The sequence below is a fragment of the Scophthalmus maximus genome, chromosome 13 (genome assembly GCF_022379125.1).
Source record: "Scophthalmus maximus strain ysfricsl-2021 chromosome 13, ASM2237912v1, whole genome shotgun sequence".
In the NCBI taxonomy this organism is placed as follows: domain Eukaryota; kingdom Metazoa; phylum Chordata; class Actinopteri; order Pleuronectiformes; family Scophthalmidae; genus Scophthalmus; species Scophthalmus maximus.
This window is the reverse complement of record NC_061527.1, coordinates 815001-838813: the sequence shown is the minus strand read 5'-3', so window position 1 is coordinate 838813 and position 23813 is coordinate 815001. Positions and strand designations below refer to the sequence as shown.

Below are 23813 nucleotides of genomic sequence, written 5' to 3'. Positions count from 1 at the left end.
TGCAAACCTGCTGACAAAAAAACAAACCAGCATCAGCATCACTTTCACACCTGACCAATATTTTAAATCGATGTGAACAGGATTTCCATTCTCAGTGATTTTATTTTCTAATTTATTTATTTTGGCCACCCTCGTTTTTCCCTGAACGTGACTGCGACTAATGACTATTTTCATTATCGTTTATTCTTAATCTTTATTTTCTCTATTAATCGGTTTGTTGTTTGGTTCATAAAATAGTGAAAAATGTAGATTGTGTTTCCCAAAACTCTGTTTTGTTCACAAGCCAAAGATGTTTAATTTACTGTCAAAGAGGAGCAAAGAAATCAGAACATATTTAACTTTAAGAAGCCGAAATCAGAGAATTAAGACTTTTTTTCATACAAACTACTTGATCCAATTAATCGATTATCAAAATAGTTGCCGATTAATTTAGAAGTCGATTACTTATCGATGAACTGTTGCAGCTCTAGTGTCGTCCACCCCCCCCTTTTGTCTCCTCCAGTGTGTCCCTCCATCTTGTTAAGAACACGCCCCCTCACCACCTTTTATCCTTTCGCTCCTCCTCTGTTCTCTGAAGACCTCTCTCTCTCTCTCTCTCTCTCTCTCTTTCATCACCGCTGACCCACCGACCGACCGACCCGCTCCCCTTCTCCCCTTCTCCAGCTTTTAATGGGGTCACTGTGTGGTGCTGGATGTGGGATGTGAGGAGTGAGGAAGAGGTGGAGGTGTGGTCGAGTCGTGGGGGTGGAGGTGGTCGTGCTGGTCGGGCCCTGACGGGGCCCCCGGTGGCTGTCTGTGGTAAATAAGCAGAGGCAGGTGCCAGAGAGTCTAGACGGGGCTGATTTTGGGGTCCGGGGCCCCTGGTATGTGATACCTAACCCAGGCCCGGCCCGGCTTCTCTCTGCCGCTCGCTCTGCTGATTCCTGACTCCTCACAGGGAAGCAGTGCACCTCCGCGCCCCCCCCCCCCCCCACTCAAAGCTTTTCCTGTTTAATGTTAAATCAGCGCAGGAGAGACGCACCGACAGACTGTGTGTGTGTGTGTGTGTGTGTGTGTGTGTGTGTGTGTGTGTGTGTGTGTGTGTGTGTGTGTGTGTGTGTGTGTGCCACTCTCTCTCTATTGAACTGACAATCTCACATTTTAATTTACTTTCTGATTTCTTTTCCTCACCCTTTCCCCCTGATGACTGTCTGAATCACGACAGACGTGAGACCAGATTAAGGATCAGGAGAACAGACGTAGAACACAGAGTGAAGAAATGTAAACGTAAACTGACGTTCTCTCACTGTGGAAACGAGCGAAGTGGATCGTTTGTCATCGGTGGTACATTAGGTCAAAGTTCATATGTGAACTTTGACCTAATGTACCACCGATGCTCTGATATAATCTGTTTTAGCATTTAACATTCGTAACCTTTTGATTGACAGCTCATGGAGCTGGTGTTTGACTGTAGGGACGAGAAGATGGACGTCGAGCTCATCTCACTCTGCATCAACCTGGCGGCCAACCAGAGCAACGCCCAGGTGATCTGTGAAGGTACAGGAGCTCCAGAGGACCGATTGACACGATCATTTGACTCTTTATGTTTTTAACTTGTAGAATCCGCCATCGTCGTCCTCTGTCCCTCTTCAGGTAACTGCCTGGAGATCCTGCTGAAGCGTGCGTTGAAGCTGAAGGATGTTCTGCTGATGAAGATGATCAGGAACCTTTCTCAGCACAGCGGCGCCACTAAGAGCCTCTTCCTGGTCAGTCCTGGTTTTGAAAAACTGCTCTTAGAAACTGTCTAATACTGATCTCTGTAGTGTGTGTTGGATTATATATATTCTGGTTTTCTGATTTATTTTATTTTTCTGTGTGTGTTGTCAGGACCATGTTGACGAGCTGGCGGCTCAGATCAGTGAGGACGAGGATGAGGAGTTTGTGATGGAGTGTCTGGGCACGCTGGCCAATCTGACCTTCCCCGACCTGGGCTGGGCCCAGGTGCTCCAGAAGTACGACCTGGTGCCCTACCTGAAGGACAGACTCAGACCAGGTGCGATTGTGTGTGTGCTCCACTGTGCCACTGTGCCTCATTCCTCTCATCTCTCTAACTGTTGTCACTACATCACACTATCAGTGATATGAGGTCACACAACACTCACGACGGTCAGGACCTCATCAGTGACTCTCACCACCTCTGACCTCCTGACCTCTTGTCTTCATCAAAGCAGAGTTGTTGAAATCTGCTTATTTGATTGGTTAGAAATATAAAGACACATGAGATAGAATGTAATTTCATATATATACATATATATATATATCAAACTCATTAATAACTTGATTATTGAAGAGACACTGGATTTCATTTAATATCAACATGGCATCATATTCAGCAGCCTGTTCCCTTTTCCATCGGCGCCAGGTTCTGCCGAGGACGACCTGATCCTGGAGGTGGTGATCCTGATCGGCACCGTGTCCATCAGCGACTCGTGTGCGGCCATGTTGGCCCAGTCTGGCATCATCCCTGCTCTGATCGAGCTGCTCAATGGTGAGAACCAACGAGTTTTCATAGAGTCTGGTTTGTGTTTGATGCCACATGAGAAACTTCCACTTCAAGGTCTTCTAACAGTAATGAGGGAGAGTTTGTTTATGAGCATGAATGTTTTCTGAGGACAGTTTTATCAGATGGCCAATAAAAATCAGCAGATATGAGTCTTTCACAGACTATAATCAGTATCAGCTGATATAAAAATGAAAACGATGTAGAAAAGATTTAACATTAAAACAAATCTTTTTTTCTTAATTCAAGTTCTATAGATTTGACTATTTGTGTTTTCTTTAAAATATCGAGCCTCGATTATGTTTCTTTGTCATAACGGTTTGATAACGACATTTTGAGATATATGTATCTGCAGAAATGTTTTACTCCCTAGTATCAGCATCTGCATCTACATCTGCCCCCAAAATTCCATATTGGTCAGGCTCTAATATAAATATAAATATAAATAAATAGTATAACTGAGTCACTTTTCCCAGACAGTGGATGTAAATGTTTCTTTTTTGGAAAATGTGACGTGTCGTGTTGCTTTTTATTGATTTTTCACGACCGATAGAAGACAATTGTGTGAAATAACTCCCCTGCTCTTCACAGTTCCTGATCCAGACTCTTGTTTTGCCGTTGTTTCTCTCTCCCAGCTCAACAGCAGGACGACGAGTTCGTATGTCAGATCGTCTACGTCTTTTACCAGATGGTTTTTCACAAAGCTACGAGAGACGTCATCGTCACAGACACGCGTATCCTCGTCCGTAAAGTGACGTACTAGAAGTTTTTTCTCTCTCTCACTCCTGATTCTGCTCGATGCAGTTTGAAAGATGAGACCGGTGCGATTCTCTCCAGAATTTACTCTATGTTCAGTTCTTAGTGTTTGTTGCCATGGTAACTCGTAGTCCTAACCCTGGACTGTTAACTCCCGTGATTCAGTTTCTTTAAAAACTCTCATAAAACTGCCTGTAACAGGACTCGGTTGTGGTCGGTGGCAGCTCCGAGTCGGCATGTTGTGATGGATGTTATTGTTTCTGCGGGAGGAATGTAATGGGAATTCCTGATTGTAGCACCCCTGTGGGAGGGAGGGAGGGAGGGAGGGGTAGGACGTCGTAGATGACACCTGTCTCCCATCTCAAAGATGTAAAAAATGTTTTCTTTCCTTGAGTCCCTGATCCCAGAGGCTCCCGCCTACATCATCGACCTGATGCACGACAAGAACGCCAAGATCCGCAAAGTTTGTGACGACACGCTGGACATCATCGCCGTGAGTTTATCTCCATACTGTACATACCCTCGTGAAAAACATATCTGAGATGTTCAGCTGCAGACACTGTATAAATGCTCTGTCTCTGTCTCAGTACATTTATGACAAAGGACCAACTTTATAACCACACAACATTCTACACAAGAGTCAGGACAGATTTTTTTTCCTCCGACAGAGACGAAGCCAGCGTCCATGTTTCCATTTCTGTGAAATCCATGGAAATGAGTTACAGAAAGTGATTCCTGGATCCACTCCAGAATGTAATGGATTCTTTCTCGGCCCACGTACCGTCCTGTCCACCAAGTTTACATGAAATCAATTGACTAGTTTTTTTTGCGTCATCCTGCTGACAAACTGACAAACGTAACCTCCTTGTAGAAGGTAAATATACATTTTCATTTTCCCAATCTAATTCCCCAAAAACCATTAGCCTGGGACACAGATGAATTCTGGGAGCTCATTTAATTTGTTCTTTCAGACTCTGTCTGGATCTCCTCCATTGGGAAGTGATTCCCCTTCCGGCAGAAAACTTGCCGGTCCCATCACGATCGATTATCTGATAGTGGGCGGGGTTTATACCGTGACGCGGAGAGAAGCGACTTTTGTAAACAACCAAGATGGCTGCCGCTGATGAACGAGCATTTGACTAAAAGAACCTGATATCTTCACATTTCTCCCACAAAAACGACAACACTGGTTCACAGACGTTGTGTAACCATCATCACAGACCTCACAGACATCACAGTCTCCCATCTGCTCTGGTCTGTTGCTCAACAGACGTCACATGATACGTCTGCGTCCGTTGGTAACGCCTCTCGGAAAGGGAAAATGAACCGAGAGTTCCCAGACTAATACGTGTTTGAGTATAAGTCTGACTACGCCAGGCTAGAAAACATCACAGAGATTCGAAGAGTCAGTCATTCTTGAAAATACTCTCTTTTCCATTTCCATACAAACAACAAAGTTTGACCTGGACAGCGAAACACATTTGAGCAGGATCCTCTCGTCACGGTCGAAGGCCCCCCGCCTCCTCCCGACGAGCCCAAAGAGTCAAATCTGTGACTCCGGCAATTAAACCGACCGATGAATTCCCGATTCGGCTCGTGTGACTGACAGGTGTGGTCAGCTCGCAGTCACGCGTTTGATCGCTGCCAGACCTCAGATCAGCGTAGTTAGCTGTAATTCATAGGCGAGCAGCGTGTAGCGGGGGCAGAGGAAGTGTTTCATTGAAATTATCAGTGAGACCTATTAAACTGTGAACCACATGAAAGGGCGGCCGGTTGGGCTCTGGAGTGTGTCAGCGGCTGGACAGCAGAGGTGAGAGAGAAAGCAGACACACACACACACACACACACACTCCTGGGCTGAGCGCCGTCCTCTTGGCAGCACACACACACTCGTAACTGTGCAGTCCTGAAACGTTCTGCTTTGATCACCGCGGCTCTGCTCGTGTAAAAACACACACACACACACGCAGCTTTGTAGATGCTTCCATTCGGACAGAGGCCGAATTCACGGGGATAATATTATTAATAGCACGGCCACATTTCCAGGGGAATATGCTGAAAAGCCGTTTTACACACGTCCCCGCCCTGCCGCGATGAGCTCATCATCGTCCTGTTGTGAGCTCAGCCTGCTAACGACTGATTAGTCACATCGAACTAACATATGAATCTGATTCAGTCACAACCAGTAATGATGCTGTTTTGCACTCGGGCAATGAAGGCGTCGGCAGCGGAGGTTTTTTCTGTCGGTCAAAAGGCCCGTTTGAGTCCAGGGGTCTTGAGTTGACCGTCAGGCCCCTCGGGTCTCTGCTTTGCGTCTGAATGATTAATCTCTCAGGCCGGAGCGTCGCAGGCCTCAAAGGGCGCCTTTATCTCCCCCCTCCCCTCATCCCCATGCAGAGAAAAGCAAACACAACCCTGAGGTCGTCGTCCTCCTCCTGGACTACACACGTGCAGCAGCCGAACCGAGGCGGGTGGAGGTTTTTTCTGTTCGCTGCCGTGAGGAGGATGGAGACAGACGTATATTCGTATATTCTACTGTCCTGTCGCAGATACAGGAATCTCTCTCCGTCTCAGCTGAGATTCCTCACTGGCCCTTGAAGTTTCTCACCATCCAACCAGAGGCCTCCTGCTCGTTTGTTAGTGTGTTAGTTTGCAGGATTGTGCAACCACTGCACCAATTTCCTTGACATTTTGTAGAGGCTGTGGGGAAGAACCCATCAAAGTTTTGGAGTGGGAAAAACGGGGTTCTAGGGATCCGCCCCACACACACACTTTCTTTAACCTGGAGCGATAGGGTGTCCTGTCGCCCTTTATTTGTTTGTTTGACAGAAGGATGTAAAACTCATGAACAGATTTCCAGTGAACTTGGTGGAAGGATGGAACATGGACCAAGAAAGAATCCATTAAAAAAGGGGGGTGGAGCCAGGAATTTAAAATCTAGTGGAGGATATTTTTTTTAGCCCCTGAACAATAACAAGTAGAGCAAGAAACCTGGAACTACCACCAAGTATGTAGCTGAGATGATTTGAATAAACCATTTGTCTTTTTAGCAAACGATCATTCTACTGCAATGAGGATTATGAATCTACCGTATTCGTTGGCTCAGCTTTAAGGCTTGATGAACTGAGTGACAGTCTTGTTCTTTCCTGTTTCACGTTTAAAGATGGAAACGTCTCATGTTCCTCAGTTACTGACTGAGGCACCAGACTGTGGGATTAGAACATTTATTCACAGTTTAGTGTTAATGTCTAAAACATCAACATCGATATCGCCGGTTTTGTGTACTGAAAACGAGAAGATGCGATGAATTCTGATGGAAGCACACATTTCAAATACAACTCAAATGTTCAACAGACGTTGATGTTCCTGTGCCCAGGAATATGACGAGGAGTGGGGCCGGAAGATCCAGACGGAGAAGTTCCGCTGGTACAATGGCCAGTGGCTGGAGATGGTGGTGAACCGTCACCTGGAGGAGGCGGGAGGAGGAGCCTTCCTGTTCAGGGAGGACGGAGAATCCCCCCTCGGAGACGGAGACGTCCTGGAGAGACCCGTCCTGTTCTACAGCGCAGGTACAGGGAGCTTCCAAGATGAGATCAGGGTTTCAAGGTCAGTTTGCTAATGACCAAACGTGTGTATGTGTGTGTGTGTGTGTGTGTGTGTGTGTGTGTGTGTGTGTGTGTGTTGTTCTACGAAGACGGGATCATCGGAGCAGACAGCATCAGTCCAGAGTTCTACGCCGACTTCCATAGCGGAGAGCTGGTGCAGACGGGATTCCTGAGCAGGTACTGAGCTCTCTCTCCGATCGATCGATACCATCAGTTATCATCATGTCATCACAATATAGTTTGCTGAGATGACAGAAATGTGTCGAGCAGCAGAACTGTCTGCTGACACACCTGCCGTCCTCTCGTTGATGCTAACTGCTAATGCTAACGCTAACTATCTGCTGACACACCTGCCGTCCTCTCGTGGATGCTAACTGCTAATGCTAACGCTAACTGTCTGCAGGCACATCTGCCGTCCTCTCGTGCATGCTAACTGCTAATGCTAACGCTAACTGTCTGCCGACACACCTGCCGTCCTCTCGTGCATGCTAACTGCTAATGCTAATGCTAACTGTCTGCCGACACACCTGCCATCCTCTCGTGGATGCTAATGCTAATGCTAACTGTCTGCTGACACCTGCCGTCCTCTGGTGGATGTCACCTGCTAATGCTAATGCTAACTGTCTGCTGACACACATGCCGTCCTTTCGTGGATGCTAACTGCTAATGCTAACGCTAACTGTCTGCTGACACACCTGCCGTCCTCTCGTGGATGCTAACTGCTAATGCTAACGCTAACTGTCTGCTGACACGCCTGTCTTCCTCTCATGATTCGCTGCCTCTGCTGAGTGAAAGTCTCCGGTTTCTTTGGTTTTCTGTATTTGTGGCGAAACAAATCTAGCTTGAACAGGATTCCTTTGAATTTCAAATTGCAGAGAAGTGAAAGAGTAATCTCCTCCTACAGGAGAGGAATGTGAAAACACCAGATACAAGTCGCTGTCAGACATATATGAGGACAGAAACATAAGAAAAACACTTTTTTTCTAGTGCAGGGAGACTTTAACTTTTTAACATTAGCCTCTTGAGCTTCGTGAATCCAGGGACTGAATCCAGATCCCTGCGTGATGTCGGGTCGAGAGGACGCGATGTCGGACATGTCAGCCGGGCAGGTTGTCCTCGTCCAGAAACACGGGGCCGCTCTCAGAGGAAACGTTAAACTGCGAGTGTTTACCTTCAAGCTCTCAGAGTCTCGGCTCGGCCGCTGCCCTCCTCCTCCTCTCGCTGTTATTCTGCATCACGATTCGCTGATCTGTGTTATTGAACTGGGGTCAACAAACCCTCGCCAGTCCCAGAAGGCATCACTCCACCCTCAACGGCAATACTGGAGCTTTGAGAACAAACACCCCCTGGCTGCCTCTCTCTCTCTCTCTCTCTCTCCTCCAGCCCTCATGTTCCCCTCGCTCTCATTCCTCTGCGGCTCCGATACATCAACCACTTACTTATTCCCAGAATGCCGCTGACATTCCACACAGCGAAACACGAAACTGAAGCCGGCGGGGGAATTAAAAATCAATCCACGTTATCACTAAAGACGCACTTTGACTTTTCTCCTGACTCCCGACATCAAGAGGCAGCTGATGATGAATAGTTTGGGGAAGTGGAGAGTTTATTGTGAGTCGTTCGTCTTATTTATTATCAAACCTCTCGTTGCGTGCGATAAAGCTCGTGTCGATGGATCCCCCCCCCCCCACCAGGAGGAATGTTGAGCTTGGCGGCTGTTGAGAGTCTGACTGTGACGGGCCGAGTCCGCGACACAGTCCATCCAATCAGAGGGCGGCGCCTCGGAAAGAGCCAGAGCCAGAGAGAGAGAATTCCCGATCTGTGTTTCCCTTCCCTTCATTTCTTTACTGTCTGTTTTCACTCTCTTTTTTTTCTTTTCCCGCCCTCCCTCCTCCTCCTCGTCTCCCTCGGCTTTGTAAACGATACCTGTTTGAATACGCCGCAAGCGCCCGGGGGAATCGGTGTCTGTGAGACTGTTTTAATTTGGCCGCTGCTCTCCGCGCGATCCAGGTTAACATAATAATCAAAAGCAGCTCAGCGGCTTATTTTAAACTACGTGTGAAACACGGTGTGAAGTGAACAGGGTCTTTTTAATAAACCGACTCGATACTGTACGATCACTGTGATTAGTAGGAAAAATGGAATGAGCAGGTTTATATGATAAAATGATCAATTGATTGTAATAGTATCAATATATGGATGTATGGTGATATACTGTATAATCTGATATGAATTAGTCAAACCATTAGAAACTTATATAATCGTTTCACTTAGATCTTATGGGGAGTTTCACAAATCGATTAGCAGGACTGCTTTTTTATTATTTATTAGTTTTTCAACCTGACAAAAATATTATGATTTATCAAGAATCACATTTACAGGATTAGGAAAAAAAAATACACATTCCTATCAAGTTATTAGATCCAGAAACAGTTTCTCAAGACCTGAGTTTTTTTTTAAAGTTTACTATATTAGTTAAGGGTGTTAGCATGATAGCATTTGGCCATTAGCATTGTCAGCGTGCAGCTGAGGCTGATGGGAACATCACCAACAAGTATTGGAAAAATATATATAAATATAATTATATATCGATCTGATGAGGATGCTGGATGAAAAGTTGAACAGTTCCTCCTCTGGGGAGCAGGAATGACTGAAGTAAATAATTACTGAACTAAATATAATTGTAAAGTATTAGTATTAAATGATTTCAGATTTGTGAAACACTCGTGAATATCGACCTGGGCATCGGCCTGAAACCTGCCGTCTGCCCCCAGCTCCGATTAAATGCGACCAAAACTAAATGATGGGAGAGACAGATTTCCCAGAAGTGTCGGCGCCGCCGTAGTGGAAAGACTGAGGTGACGGACAGAGCGACCCAAGGACCGTGGACCAGCAGCAGAATCAATGAGCGCTTTGAGAGCGAGGCCGTCAGGATGTGGCGGCGCCAGAGAGCGAAGCGAGCCACGAAATAAAGCGAGAACAGAACGCCGTCCCAATCAGGTGAGACGTGGAGATCTGCCGGGAGGGAGGGGGTGAGACCTGAGTGTAACCTGAGCGGGGACAGCAGGGGAAGATCAAAGCGGGGCCCGGACGGGGCCCCGGACGGGGGCCCTGGAAGACAAGGGCGCAGGAGGGCGCAGGGTCACGTCCAAGGAGGAAAAAGGCCCTGATTCCCTTTCCTGCTCCCTGCCGAGGAATGTTCTCTGCGGGATGGGACGCGTCCCCGCCGCTCCTCCGGGATCGAACTGGGAACACTGGGCCCCTTTGTCTGATTGACCCCCACCACCACCACAGAGCCTGTCAGCCTGTCACAACGACACACACGAGGTGAAGGAGGCGGCAGACAGGTTGATTTTCATGTTTCATAATGAGACATATCACAGCTGACGGCAGCTGCATCGACCGCTCCTCTGTACGACCTAAACTTTATTTAAAATTGTCCTGTAAAAGTTCGCCAGGACACGACTCGTATCACGGAACCTGTGAAGACGAGTCGGACTGCACAGACTCCACATGACGTCACCGGCACAAGATGGCGGCTCCGGAATCAGAGATATTTCGGCTTCATGTTTGAGACGCGTCGTCCATCTTTATTGATGAGTGATGTCATCATATGAAACCTGCCTGTGATTTCATCATCATCACATTGGGACTTTTTCACTTGACATTTTAAAGATTTAATAGTTGATAAACACCATTAATCAATTGATCTTTGGCTCCAGCCCTGCCCTTGGTCAGGACATTGACTGTACTTGTGGACTCAGATCCAGGGTGTCCAGGCCGGAGGGGTGTAACCGGGCTGGACACAAATACAGGCCGGCGGACGGCTGGTGTGACCCAGAGTTACAGTGTTTCCTCCAGCCTCCTTTAGCCTGGTGCTCAAATCCCCCCTGACAGCCGTAGCGTGCGGAGGGAAAAAGACATATTTCTGGCCACAGAGGAGGGAGGGGCAGATAGTGATGGGGGGGACAAAACAGAGAGGAAGAGTGGGGGTAGTGGAGCGAGTAGGGAAATGCGGCAAGCTGTGTAACTGATCTCTGGAAGTGATTTGGCTAAAAACAACACGTCATTATAGACGCTTGCAGGGGCAAAGCAAACAGCTCGTATTTTAGAAGGACGATTGGAGGACGACGGACCCGGAGAGGACGACGGACCCGGAGAGGACGACGGGCCTGGAGAGGACGACGGGCCTGGAGAGGACGACGGACGACGGGCCTGGAGAGGACGACGGGCCTGGAGAGGACGACGGATGACGGGCCTGGAGAGGACGACGGACGACGGGCCTGGAGAGGACGACGGGCCTGGAGAGGACGACGGATGACGGGCCTGGAGAGGACGACGGACGACGGGCCTGGAGAGGACGACGGACCTGGAGAGGACGACGGACCTGGAGAGGACGACGGACGACGGGCCTGGAGAGGACGACGGGCCTGGAGAGGACGACGGATGACGGGCCTGGAGAGGACGACGGACGACGGGCCTGGAGAGGACGACGAGCCTGGAGAGGACGACGGGCCTGGAGAGGACGATGGACGACGGGCCTGGAGAGGACGACGGACCTGGAGAGGACGATGGACGACGGGCCTGGAGAGGACGACGGGCCTGGAGAGGATGATGGACGACGGGCCTGGAGAGGACCACGGGCCTGGAGAGGACCACGGGCCTGGAGAGGACGACAGGGTGATGGGGTGGGAGAGGGTGACTGGGCCGGGCGGCTGGACGCTCCCTCTCCCAGAAGAGACATGACAGTGATCCAGTGAAGCGGCGCTGTGTCATCCATCAGATGCCAGTTTATCCATCAACCAGGGGCCTGTTTCCGTGACCCCCCACCCCCCCAGAACCAGCAGCTGGTCAGATGATGGAAGCGTGAAATCCACCCCCGAACCCGCTGCATCCAACATCCCCATAGAAACTTATTTACACGTTGCAGCAACCCCCCCGCCTCTTACAGGCCCCCTGTTGCCGGGCAGAGGGCCGCTCCAGGTCCTCCAGGTTTTGGCCGTCGGCCCACGCTCTCGTCACGCCGCCCGTGTTTTGACATCTCCCCCGATTTTTTAATGGCTTGGCCGCGCCGCTGTTTACCCCTCAGGCCATGAGCTGTAACTCAGCCTCGCTGTGGACGTCCAGCACCTGCAGCACGGCAGACGAATATCACATTAACTGGTTATGAGCTCGTCCCGTGTCATGACGGACAGGTTTGGTTTGGCTCAGGGGGTCGAGAGGGTGTTTTCCCCGAGACATGTCTTGTGTCAGAGCTCCACCTAGTGGTCGTGTACTGTCGGTCGCGGACTGGGGGAACCTGAATGTCCCATGGATGAATTTGCAGGTGAAAACATGGACGGGCTGTCGTCAGGTAAAAAGTGCCAACTGTTCAGGAACTCTGTAATAAAAGCTTTCATATAAACTTCATCACATTAAGGCTTTTACAAACAATATATTAAATCATTTAGCTTCATATTGTTTCTCTAATTCGGAGGATTTTGTTGTTATTGTCTCATCGTGTCACTTCCTGTTGCAGAAGAGTAGGGAAAAACCTTTGTTGTCATAGTGATGCTCAAAATACAACAGAGTTGAGACACAGTTTTGATTGATTAATTGAAATGTTTATTTTGAATATGTAAATAAAATTAAAGCAGAAAACAAAAACAATAAATAATAATAATAAAGCACAATGGTTGTACCATTGCAGGCAGACAAAAAATAATAAACAAAAAACACATACGAAAATAATTTAGACCCCAAAAAAACATGATGTTTATTTCATTAAATTTACATATTGGAAAAGGAGTGGGCAGAAGTATAACTTATTAAAAAACAACCTAGAGTAAATTAAAATGACAAATAAATAAATCTGAAGTGCAGCTGATCGCTTGGTTCACTGTCGTTATTACAGTTATTAAAATAATATATAGTGGGAATGTTCAGGACTGTTTTGAAGCCACTTGTGCTTATTGATCTGGTAATATATTGTGTAGCACTGTACCTGCACTGCATCATCATCATATTTGTGTAATAATTTAAAGTTGCTGAAACGTTTTTAATTCAAGTAAAAGTGAACTTTGGTCTGATTGTTTCTCTCTTCTCTTTACACACACACACACACACACACACACACACACACACAACTGGTTAGTTTTCTTCAAATTTAGAATCAGATATTGTTTAATATTGAGGGATAAATAAAAATGTTTTTTAAAAGTCTGTGAATTTGTAAATTGAAAAAAAGGTGAAATTTCAAGATTAAGTTTCAAGATTTTTTGTCATAGACTCTGAAAGCAGCGCAAACACTATCACCATCATTTTACGACGGTGAAACAATATTGTGGACATTTATTTTGATCTCTGACCTCTGACCTCTTCCCGTCTTCCTCCTCGCAGCGGCTCGGCCCAGTTCGTCCCGACCGACCGACCCGTCAGCGCCTACGGCTTCCGTCCTGACGAACAGTCCTTCTGCAGCTTCGCCGCCGCCTCCCGGTAAAAACCTGGAGCGTCTCACGCCCACGACGTCATCGTCTTTATTTAAAGTCTTATTTATCTGAATGTACAAAATCCTTACGAATCGATATGAAAGTCCAACTTATGAATGTAAACGTTTAATGACATTAATGTGAATCTGAGAGTTTTATTCTGACAAATCAGTGAAACATTTATTGACGCTGACTTGGTAGTTTCATACGATGCAGCTGCTGCACTCACGTTTCTGAATGTTGTTGTTGTTCAATTTTTATCACCACAATTTTTCCTCCCGACGACTCGAAAAAACATTATTTTAGGAAACATGACTTTTTTTTTTTAAAGAAGCGTCTGTGTTATTCTCTGTTTTTCTCCCTGGCGAGAGATGACATGTGACACTCGTTCACACGTGTTCAGCTCTGAGTTTCAGAGATGATCCGATCGCTCTCACCCCCGCTACAGTTTCATAATGAGCCGAAAATATGCAAACTCACACACGCTCCGGTTAAAAACAACAGTTCAGTTCTTTGTGAACATAAATGAAGGCCCTGTTTTATTTTCCTCTCGTAAAGGAAGTGACGCGGAGACACGTTCTGACGCCGGGCCCATCGGGTTCACCGGAAGGTTCTGTTCTACATCTTACTGGGGTTAAATCACCATGGTAACTTGTCACCGGCCCAACTACTGACCAATCAGATCACTGGAAAACCAGAGTCATCATTCTACTGGAAGGAGTTTAGAGTAATGTGAGGAATAATAAATTAATGAATGAGTGGAATCATGTTTGTGTTCCAGACTTTTCATGTGTCCACTCTGGTTTTAAAACAGAACTTCTAATAAACAGAACAAGAGATTAATATTCATTAATATCAGAGCTTCATCTGAATTCAATAATGATTTGATTCTTCTTTTATTTTCTGATTCTGTCTCTGCAGCTCGGAACAACACCAGGAGACTGTGACCATCAATAGAAACTAAAACTAAATCTAATATGTTTTTTAGAACCATGATCCACACACTGATCCATATACTTCATGATCATGAATGAACAGTTCAGTGTGATTGATGACATCACACATTAAACAGTCTCGCGTCACTTCAGCTTCTCGTCATCACAGTTCGATCAATATTCAAAATATTCCTTCAACAGTAAACTTGATAAATTCCTGTGATTATTGGCAGATATTTTCAGGGTGACTTTAAACTTTTAAAAATATTTTGAGTGGTTCTTTTCTGTTTCACCAAATTGACCTGCAGGTGTCAGCGTTTCTTAAAGGTCCATATTGAACCTTTCTGGTGTTTTATTGGAAGTTTTGATCCTGAAGAATATTTATTTGTTTTATTTCAATATGGTTTTATTTCTCTTTTTAAGGAGCTCTGCAAAGAAACAGGTCAACTTTGGCCTGTCGCATTAATATGTTATGAGCCTTTCTTCTGATTGGTTGACTGTTATCTGAGTGACGCACGGCCTGACCAACCACCTTCTGGCGGACCGGACCAGATCACAGGTGTCTCTGCCCCAGCAGCAGCTCCACGTCGCGGGCCGCGGCCGACACCAGTTACCGATGAATCGTCAGATTAATTGATAATGAAAATAATCGTTAGTTGCAGCCCTAGTTTCATAGTTCTGTCGATGTCGCCTTGTAATTACCGACTCTTGAGTTAATGAGACGCGTTGATATCGTGGTTCAGCTCATCAGCTCAGTTATTTCCTGACGTTTGCTAAAAAAAAAACAGATCTGTACTTATTATTATATAATCATCTGGGGCTTTTTATTATACTATTTTATTATTCATAGATAAAATGCTGTAGATGTTTTCAACTGGTCCAGTTTGAGAAGACAAATATTAAATATGTTTTCAGGGAAAAATTATTTTGTGCGGCTTCGTAATTTAAACCAGAGACAAAAGATCGTAGATTTGTGTTTTTTTATTAATATTTCCACACAGTTTCAATTTACCGACATAGGACAGTTGATGTTCAGATGCTGACCTCTGACCTCTGAACTCTGCTGCTTCTTCATGATAGATAAGGCACGTGAGGACGACGTGGAGGTACAGGTACAGTACAGGTACAATTCAGGTACAGTACAGGAGAGGAGGCACTTTGATTCGCAGATTTTCAGTTATTTAAAAAAAAGAAGAAGAAATCCTTCAGTGCCATCTTGTTCCCGTGACGTCCCGCGGAGCCGGGATATCGATAAACAGTCGATATGATTCTTTCACGGACAAATCGGAATCTGAGATTATGTTTGCTTTTATTTTACAGAGGAAACGATGCAGAGAAGTTGTTTGTTTACATTTTACGTCAAATGTTCTTAGTTCAAGTTCTATATATTTGTGTTTTCTTTCTATTTATAGTTCTATAAAATTGATGGTTACATTTCTTTGTCAAAAAGGTTTGATAACTATGTCTTAGGGAATCTCCCTAATTTTAATTTTGATATATATATAATGTTATATATATATTCCAGAGTTTAAATCAATAACAATCTACGGTCATAAAAAAACGTGCTGGTGCTAAAATAATAAGTATTTTAAAAGAAAAGTATAATAAAGTGAACCAAACAGATGTGACAATTTGTCTTTGATGATATTGATTCGTATAAATAATTTTAAAAGTAATTTCATGCATATGTGTCAAAGTTTGTGGAGACGCTGCTGCTGCTGCTCTGATTGATCGTGAAGATTTATTCTTCTTTGTGAATCCCACCGGGGAAACGATGCAGCAGCTCCTCCACCTCGATCACCTCCACCACCAGGTCTCTGATGTCCCTGACGCAGTCTGGCGCCCGCGCTCCGGGGCTGGACGCCGTCTCCCCGGGGCCGGACGCCGCCTCCCCGGGGCCGGACGCCGTCTCCTCCGTCACGGGCTCGGGACGCGAAATGTCTGTGGCCCCAGTTTCTGCGCTCGCTCCTGCTCCGACGTCCTCGCTCACGCCGACCTCAGCGCCCGCAGGCTCCGCCCGGGTCTGAGGAGGAGGCGGCGGTGGCTCGGCGCTCGCGTCCTCAGGTGCGTCGTCCGAGCTCTCGGGGGATTTGCTGAGGTCGGCAGCGTCGTCCTCCAGGACGTCGGAGGTCGTCGAGACTTCGTCCTCGCTGCTCTGCGAGGTTCTGGCTTCCTCTCCAGAGTCCGGGTTCGACGGCGGCGACTCGCTTCCGAACGACACATCCAGGGAGTTGGGGTCTGAGCCGGTGGCGGGCTCAGATTCGTCCCTCAGGTCCGGTCTGAACTCTCCAGGTATGACTGCTTCGCCACTAGAGGCCGCCTCCAGCTCGACCCCTGAGCTCTCGGCCTCGCCCTCGCTGCCGCCTGCTGCCGGGGAACCGGCGCCCGCTGAGGTGGTTTCATTTGCGGGACCAGGACTTGCTGCCGCAGCTTCTGACTGAACGTCTGTCTTCAAACTTTCAACCGCATTGGGAATTTCTGCCAATGCTGATTCAGATTCTTCTGGGACGTCTGTGCTCGGCGTCTCTGGCTCAGCAGCTGCCGCCACACGTTCTGTCTCCACAGAAATCACTTCCTGTTGGATCACAGTCTCCATCACATTAACATCCTGCGTCTCAGCCGGAGCAGTTGCGTCTGCTACATCTGCCTCCACCGTCACGGTCCTGACGACCTCGTCCTCCGGACTCACAGCGACGCTCTGAGACACTTTCCCCAGAGGCGTCTCGATCTCCGTCACGTCCGTCGAGGTTGCGCTGTGCCGCTCGCCGTTCGGACCGTGGGCCACGAGCGGAGAGGGGGGCTGGGGCTCGTGGGAGGTCTTAGCGGGGGAGGCAGGCGCCATGGCGGGGCTGCCCGGCGTGGAGGCGGTCGGCGAGGAGAGGCTGGAGCGGCTGGACTGGCTGAGCAGGTCCCTGCTGTCGGTGAACAGGTTGTGTTTCTTCAGGCTCGCCGCTTCCTTCACCACTGCAGAACAGAGAGAAGACAGGAAGTGTTAGAGGGTGTCGAGTTCAAGTGCCTGACGTCGTGGTCGTCGGTGTGACCCGCTGACCTCTGGTGACCTCCTTGTCCAGCGTTTGGAGAAGGACGCTCTCGTAGACATTCTCCACGTGGATGAAGCTCGAGTGGTCGCCGTCGATGAACTGTTCGAGTCCCTGGAGTTCCTGCACGGAGAGGCGGGGGTCAGAGGGCAGGCAGCAACAGTGCGTGCGTGTGCGTGTGGGTGTGTGTGTGTGTGTGTGTGTGTGTGTGTGTGTGTGTCTCACAGCTCTGCAGGTGGGGGCCAGGCTCTTTTTGATGAAGGGCAGCGTGATGGAGACGAGAGCCTCCTGAAAGATCCTCTTCCTCACCGAGCTGCTGTCGTAGTCGTACTGCTGCAGGAGGCCAGAGGTCAAAGGTCAGTTCACGTCTAAGATGGCGGCGACTGAATCTGAGATGTTTCAGCTCCATTTAGGTGAGACGAAGGAGGTGGGACGAAGGAGGTGAGACAAAGGAGGCGAGACGAAGGAGGTGAGACGAAGGAGGTGGGACGAAGGAGGTGGGACGATAGAGATGACGAGAAGGAGGTGGGACGAAGGAGGTGAGACGAGAATGAGGTGGGACGAGAAGGAGGTGAGACGAAGGAGGTGGGACGAAGGAGGTGAGACGAAGGAGGTGGGACGATAGAGATGACGAGAAGGAGGTGGGACGAAGGAGGTGAGACGAAGAAGGTGGGACGATAGAGATGACGAGAAGGAGGTGGGACGAAGGAGGTGAGACGAGAAGGAGGTGAGACGAAGGAGGTGGGACGATAGAGATGACGAGAAGGAGGTGGGACGAGAAGGAGGTGGGACGAAGGAGGTGAGACGAAGGAGGTGGGACGATAGAGATGAGAAGGAGGTGAGACGAAGGAGGTGAGACGAAGGAGGTGGGACGAAGGAGGTGGGACGAGAAGGAGGTGGGACGATAGAGATGACGAGAAGGAGGTGGGACGAAGGAGGTGAGACGAGAAGGAGGTGAGACGAAGGAGGTGGGATGATAGAGATGACGAGAAGGAGGTGAGACGAAGGAGGTGAGACGAGAAGGAGGTGAGACGAAGGAGGTGAGACGAGAAGGAGGTGAGACGAAGGACGTGGGATGATAGAGATGACGAGAAGGAGGTGAGACGAAGGAGGTGAGACGAAGGAGGTGGGACGATAGAGATGACGAGAAGGAGGTGGGACGAAGGAGGTGAGACGAGAAGGAGGTGAGACGAAGGAGGTGGGATGATAGAGATGACGAGAAGGAGGTGAGACGAAGGAGGTGAGACGAAGGAGGTGAGACGAGAAGGAGGTGAGACGAAGGAGGTGAGACGAGAAGGAGGTGAGACGAAGGAGGTGGGATGATAGAGATGACGAGAAGGAGGTGAGACGAAGGAGGTGAGACGAAGGAGGTGAGACGAGAAGGAGGTGAGACGAAGGAGGTGAGACGAGAAGGAGGTGAGACGAAGGAGGTGGGATGATAGAGATGACGAGAAGGAGGTGAGACGAAGGAGGTGAGACGATAAGGAGGTGAGACGAAGGAGGTGGGATGATAGAGATGATGAGAAGGAGGTGTGAAGGAGGAGTTGAGAAGGAGTTGAGGAGAAGGAGATGAGACGAAGGAGAAGGTAGAGGCGTGTCGTCGTCTTTATAAACAGCCTAAGGTTGGATTCAAAAATGAACATCGAGTATTTTTCATTATTTTCAGAGTTTCTCATTAATACATTTTTTTAATCAAATTTCTTGACTTTCTTAAATCTCTTAAATCTGAGACACGTTCTTATAATCATGGGACTTTTCCTAACTAACTAAAGTGACCTGAACATTTTCTGATTCCAGCTTGTTCGCGACGAACGAACCTTGAGGATTCTGTGTTTGGCCTTCTCGAGGGCGGAGCCGGCGTTGTGGGCGTGGTCCGGGTTCTCCTGCACGGCCTTGTGGAGCAGCTGCTCGAACGTGTAGGCGGCGTTTTCCATCAGCTGAGAGAGACGAGACCAGATCAGACACAGTGAGTGAGTGAGTGAGTGAGTGAGTGTGTGTGTGTGTGTGTGTGTGTGTGTGTGTGTGTGTGTGTGTGTGTGTGTGTGTCTGTGTGTGTGTGTGTGTGTCTGTGTGTGTACCAGCTGCAGGTCGATCTGGGCGCTGTGTATGACTCCTGCCACGTTGGAGAAGGAGAATCTGTCCTGCAGGTTGTGCAGACGCTCCTGCAGCGAGCCAATCTTCTGGTAGCAGCTGCGCAGGTTCGGTCTCGACATGTCGGCGAGAGCCTGCGAGACAGAGGCGAGGGGCAAAGTCACACCGGGCTCCGAGCGCAAAACATGAAACATGAAGAAAGGCTGAAACCTTTTATCGGGACTTTTCATATTTACATGGAGTTTGATTTTGAACGCAGGGAAGCTTGGGGATAATAATCCTCTAAAGTTTATCACAATAATAACAATCATAATAATCACAGACACTGAGAATCATTTGATCACAACAGATTAATCTGTTGATGAAATCGTCCGATATGAAATGTTCACAGAAATATCTGCATCAGCGTTAATGTTTACCGACATGAAAACTTTTATTTTACAGAATAAACAATAAAGAAAAACTCTGTTGGCTTCTGGAGATGACGTCATTACGCAGTTTGTCCAGCAGAGCGCGCTCTCAGCTGCGTCTTTAAGGACTAAAAGTCATAATTCGACCAAATCTGTTTGGTTCAGGAGTCGCAGGTTGTCCACACGTGAAGTATCGGGATCTGGAAACCGGACGGAAACGAACAAACCTTTTTCAGTTCCTCCTTGTCTCCTCCCACCAGGACGTCCTGACACGCGTCCATCATGTTCTCGCTCAGCTGTCGTCCCTCCAGGAAGCCGGAGCTGATCGGCTCCATCAGCTCCTCCAGGACGGAGCCCAGGTACGGCTGCACCGACTCGGAGCACAGCTTCTCCGCCCGCTCCGACACTTTGGCTGCAGGAGGAATAAGACATCTCGATGAGAGAGGACGTGGGGACGCTCCCACTTGTCCCCTGGCGCCCCCCCCCCCCCCCCTGTGGCGCCCCCCTGTGGGCCCCTCGGCCAGAGGCTCGCGTGTGAAGACACTTTACCTCGGACCTTCTCCTCCAACTGGCGTCTGGAGTTGAGGATCTGGTCCATGTCGGAGTGGATCAGAACTTCCTGCTGCCGGACCGACGTGCGACATTCCTCCTTCAGCGCCGACAGACCCTCCAGCAGATGCTCCTGGACCAGGACGTACGCCGCCTCCACCGTCTGACAACCGCCGAGAAAAAAACATTTCCAAACATTACGACCAGTTGTGTTTTCATTTCTCACTGAGTGAACAGAAGGAAAATATTTCTTATGTTTTCGAGCTCTTCATCCGCCTGCAGATGAAAATAAGGAAACAGCAGCATTGTCTGTTACAATGTCACAGGGTGGATTAAGAAGAATTCCAACATATTAATAATAATAATGATAAAAGTTATGAATGAATTGATTGAGCAGGTGAAGGTATGAAATGTTTGACTCACTGCGAACCAGACTCTCTTCTTCTCCGTCTTCTTGGCCTTCAGACGAGGCAGCATGTCGTTCTCCAGAGACGGAAGCAGCTGCTCCATCACCACGTTCGCCAGAACCTGCAGAACAAACACCGAGTTCTGAATCTACTCACTTCAGCACGTGTGTGTGTGTGTGTGTGTGTGTGTGTGTGTGTGTGTGTGTGTGTGTGTGTGTGTGTGTGTGTGTGTGTGTGTGTGTGTGTGTGTGTGTGTGTGTGTGTGTTTTGAGCAGAAACAACAGGAAATGTCTGACAAATTAACTTTACAACACAAACTTCCTTCCAGCTCGTTATGAGTGAACAATGTGAGCAACAAAAACACAATGGAGCGTTGACGCCGCTGCTGCGTGGGAGGAGCCTGATCCTGCTCTACACCGAGAGACGACAGAGGAGACGAAGGAGGGGAGACGAGGTGATGGAGACGAGGCGAAGGAGACGAGACGGAGGAGACGAGACGGAGGAGACGAGGCGATGGAGACAAGACGAAGGAGACGAGACGGAGGAGACGAGACGGAGGAGACGAGAAGGAGGAGACGAGAAGGAGGAGGCGAGACGGAGGAGACGAGACGGAGGAGACGAGACGGAGGAGACGAGAAGGAGGAGGCGAGACGGAGGAGACGAGACGGAGGAGACGAGACGGAGGAGACGAGAAGGAGGAGGCGAGACGAAGGAGACGAGACGAAGGAGATGAGAAGGAGACGAGACGAAGGAGATGAGAAGGAGGAGGCGAGACGAAGGAGACGAGACGAAGGAGATGAGAAGGAGGAGGCGAGAAGGAGGAGGCGAGACGAAGGAGACGAGACGAAGGAGGCGAGAAGGAGGAGGCGAGAAGGAGGAGGCGAGACGAAGGAGACGAGACGGAGGAGACGAGAAGGAGGAGACGAGACGGAGGAGACGAGGCGATGGAGACGAGACGGAGGAGACGAGACGGAGGAGACGAGAAGGAGGAGGCGAGACGGAGGAGACGAGACGGAGGAGACGAGACGGAGGAGACGAGAAGGAGGAGGCGAGACGAAGGAGACGAGACGAAGGAGATGAGAAGGAGACGAGACGAAGGAGATGAGAAGGAGGAGGCGAGACGAAGGAGACGAGACGAAGGAGATGAGAAGGAGGAGGCGAGAAGGAGGAGGCGAGACGAAGGAGACGAGACGAAGGAGGCGAGAAGGAGGAGGCGAGAAGGAGGAGGCGAGACGAAGGAGGCGAGAAGGAGGAGGCGAGACGAAGGAGACGAGACGAAGGAGATGAGAAGGAGGAGGCGAGACGAAGGAGACGAGACGAAGGAGATGAGAAGGAGGAGGCGAGAAGGAGGAGGCGAGACGAAGGAGACGAGACGAAGGAGACGAGACAAAGGAGATGAGAAGGAGACGAGACGAAGGAGATGAGAAGGAGGAGGCGAGAAGGAGGAGACGAGACGAAGGAGATGAGAAGGAGGAGGCGAGAAGGAGGAGGCGAGACGAAGGAGACGAGACGAAGGAGATGAGACGAAGGAGATGAGAAGGAGGAGGCGAGAAGGAGGAGGCGAGACGAAGGAGACGAGACGAAGGAGACGAGACGAAGGAGATGAGAAGGAGACGAGACGAAGGAGATGAGAAGGAGGAGGCGAGACGAAGGAGACGAGACGAAGGAGATGAGAAGGAGGAGGCGAGAAGGAGGAGGCGAGACGAAGGAGACGAGACGAAGGAGGCGAGACAGAGGAGACAAGACGAAGGAGATGAGACGAAGGAGACGAGGGGGAGAGAAGACGACAGAGGACAGTAGCTCTTCTCCTCGTCATCAGTTCTTCTTTAAACAAAATGAGCCGCTGCAAATCAACTGCAGGGTGAAAACCACAACTTCTGCCACCAGGGGGCGTCTCAGTCAGACGCTGGAGACAGAAGCTTCAGATAAACTGACGTCCTGTTTACAACCCATGTTCCCAGACGCTCTGGTTTCATTGAGCTCAGTTTAATAACCACAAGCATCAGATGGAGCCGTGTGCCGACCTGACTATTTCCCCGAATCTTGAAATATTCCTGTAACGTGCAGGTTATTTCTGTAACTGTATTAGATGTAGTGTGTGTGTGTGTGTGTGTGTGTGTGTGTGGACGACGTACCCTGACGTCACTTCCTATCAGCAGGTCCCAGGCCTCGTAGCGGCCCTTGTCCTGCCTGTAGAGCTGCACGGCTTTCAGGAACGCCTGAACTTCACACGTCTTCTTCTTCAGGAAGTCTGACACAGAGGGAGGAGACGTGCGTTACAGCGAAACATCGGGAGCAAAACCCCGACGTTCCAGGTCCTTCGCCGTCCGTCGGAGCCGGCGTGTCCAGCTTGTTGCTGTGGTGACCGCTGGGACTGGTTCAAGGTCGTATGCTGCAGTAAACCAGCGTTTGTCTCGAGAGGAATCAAACACTGAAACGTACGATTCTGAGGTCAGAGAGTTTCTGAGGCTTTGGTCAGATTCAGTTGAAAATCTGTAGTTGATGATACAATAAATATTTCCCCCAGAAACCATCAGCTGATTAGTCACAAAATGAATCTGCAACTCGCAACTCGTCTGATTAATCATTCATCTTTTCTTCTTCTGAGAATTTGCAGATTTCCCAGTTTCCAATTGGACAGTGAACTCGTCATCTTTTTGACACTGAACCTGTCACTTCGTCACTGATCAGCTGCTGTAACAATAAATTAACTTTTCACACAAAAGGACAAAACACAACTTCTGATATAAGACATTAAAAAATGATTTTGATATTTTGTTTGTTTTATAGTTTGTTTGATTTAATTACCGCCAGGACGTCGTTGTGAAAAGCTTATGACAAAATTAGTTTTTTGTATTTTACAGTTTAAACATGAGCTTTGTTATGAATAAACAGAAAACACAAATATATAGACATATATTTAACCAACTGTGCAATATTTATATTTATATTCTCCATGTGCAATTATTGCTACTGCTCTGTATATAGTATTTATATTTTATATTTTGTACATACC

The 23813-nt window shown here is 48.5% G+C and overlaps 2 protein-coding genes across 10 annotated transcripts in view; one reads left to right on the top strand and one right to left on the bottom strand.

Moving 5' to 3' along the window:
• Nucleotides 1-15224, top strand: part of LOC118317742 (kinesin-associated protein 3-like) — a 32362-nt gene extending 17138 nt beyond the window's left edge. The window contains exons 12-22 of one of the 6 annotated variants that reach the window (XR_007031985.1): nucleotides 1428-1536; nucleotides 1633-1745; nucleotides 1867-2032; nucleotides 2402-2527; nucleotides 3175-3273; nucleotides 3703-3788; nucleotides 6672-6864; nucleotides 6990-7077; nucleotides 13279-13374; nucleotides 13926-14099; nucleotides 14289-14713. Coding sequence is in view for 2 of the 6 variants with exons in the window: in XM_047336703.1 (XP_047192659.1) it covers nucleotides 1428-1536; nucleotides 1633-1745; nucleotides 1867-2032; nucleotides 2402-2527; nucleotides 3175-3273; nucleotides 3703-3788; nucleotides 6672-6864; nucleotides 6990-7077; nucleotides 13279-13374; nucleotides 14726-14768 (1119 nt within the window). In the remaining 4 variants the exon portion in view is untranslated. The other 5 variants (XR_007031987.1, XR_007031988.1, XR_007031986.1 and 2 more) reach the window with 5 other exon arrangements.
• A 44-nt stretch (nucleotides 15225-15268) lies between these two features.
• The window catches only part of niban1a (niban apoptosis regulator 1a), a 24878-nt gene continuing 16333 nt past the window's right edge, over nucleotides 15269-23813 (bottom strand). For all 4 annotated transcript variants that reach the window (XM_035646685.2, XM_035646683.2, XM_035646684.2 and 1 more), the window contains exons 6-14: nucleotides 22933-23048; nucleotides 20814-20918; nucleotides 20391-20553; nucleotides 20069-20253; nucleotides 19419-19565; nucleotides 19158-19277; nucleotides 17566-17673; nucleotides 17352-17463; nucleotides 15269-17266 (exon numbers count right to left, since the gene is read on the bottom strand). In XM_035646685.2, coding sequence (XP_035502578.1) covers nucleotides 16044-17266; nucleotides 17352-17463; nucleotides 17566-17673; nucleotides 19158-19277; nucleotides 19419-19565; nucleotides 20069-20253; nucleotides 20391-20553; nucleotides 20814-20918; nucleotides 22933-23048 — 2279 coding nt within the window. In that variant the 3' untranslated portion in view covers nucleotides 15269-16043. The remainder of the gene's footprint in view (nucleotides 17267-17351; nucleotides 17464-17565; nucleotides 17674-19157; nucleotides 19278-19418; nucleotides 19566-20068; nucleotides 20254-20390; nucleotides 20554-20813; nucleotides 20919-22932; nucleotides 23049-23813) is intronic.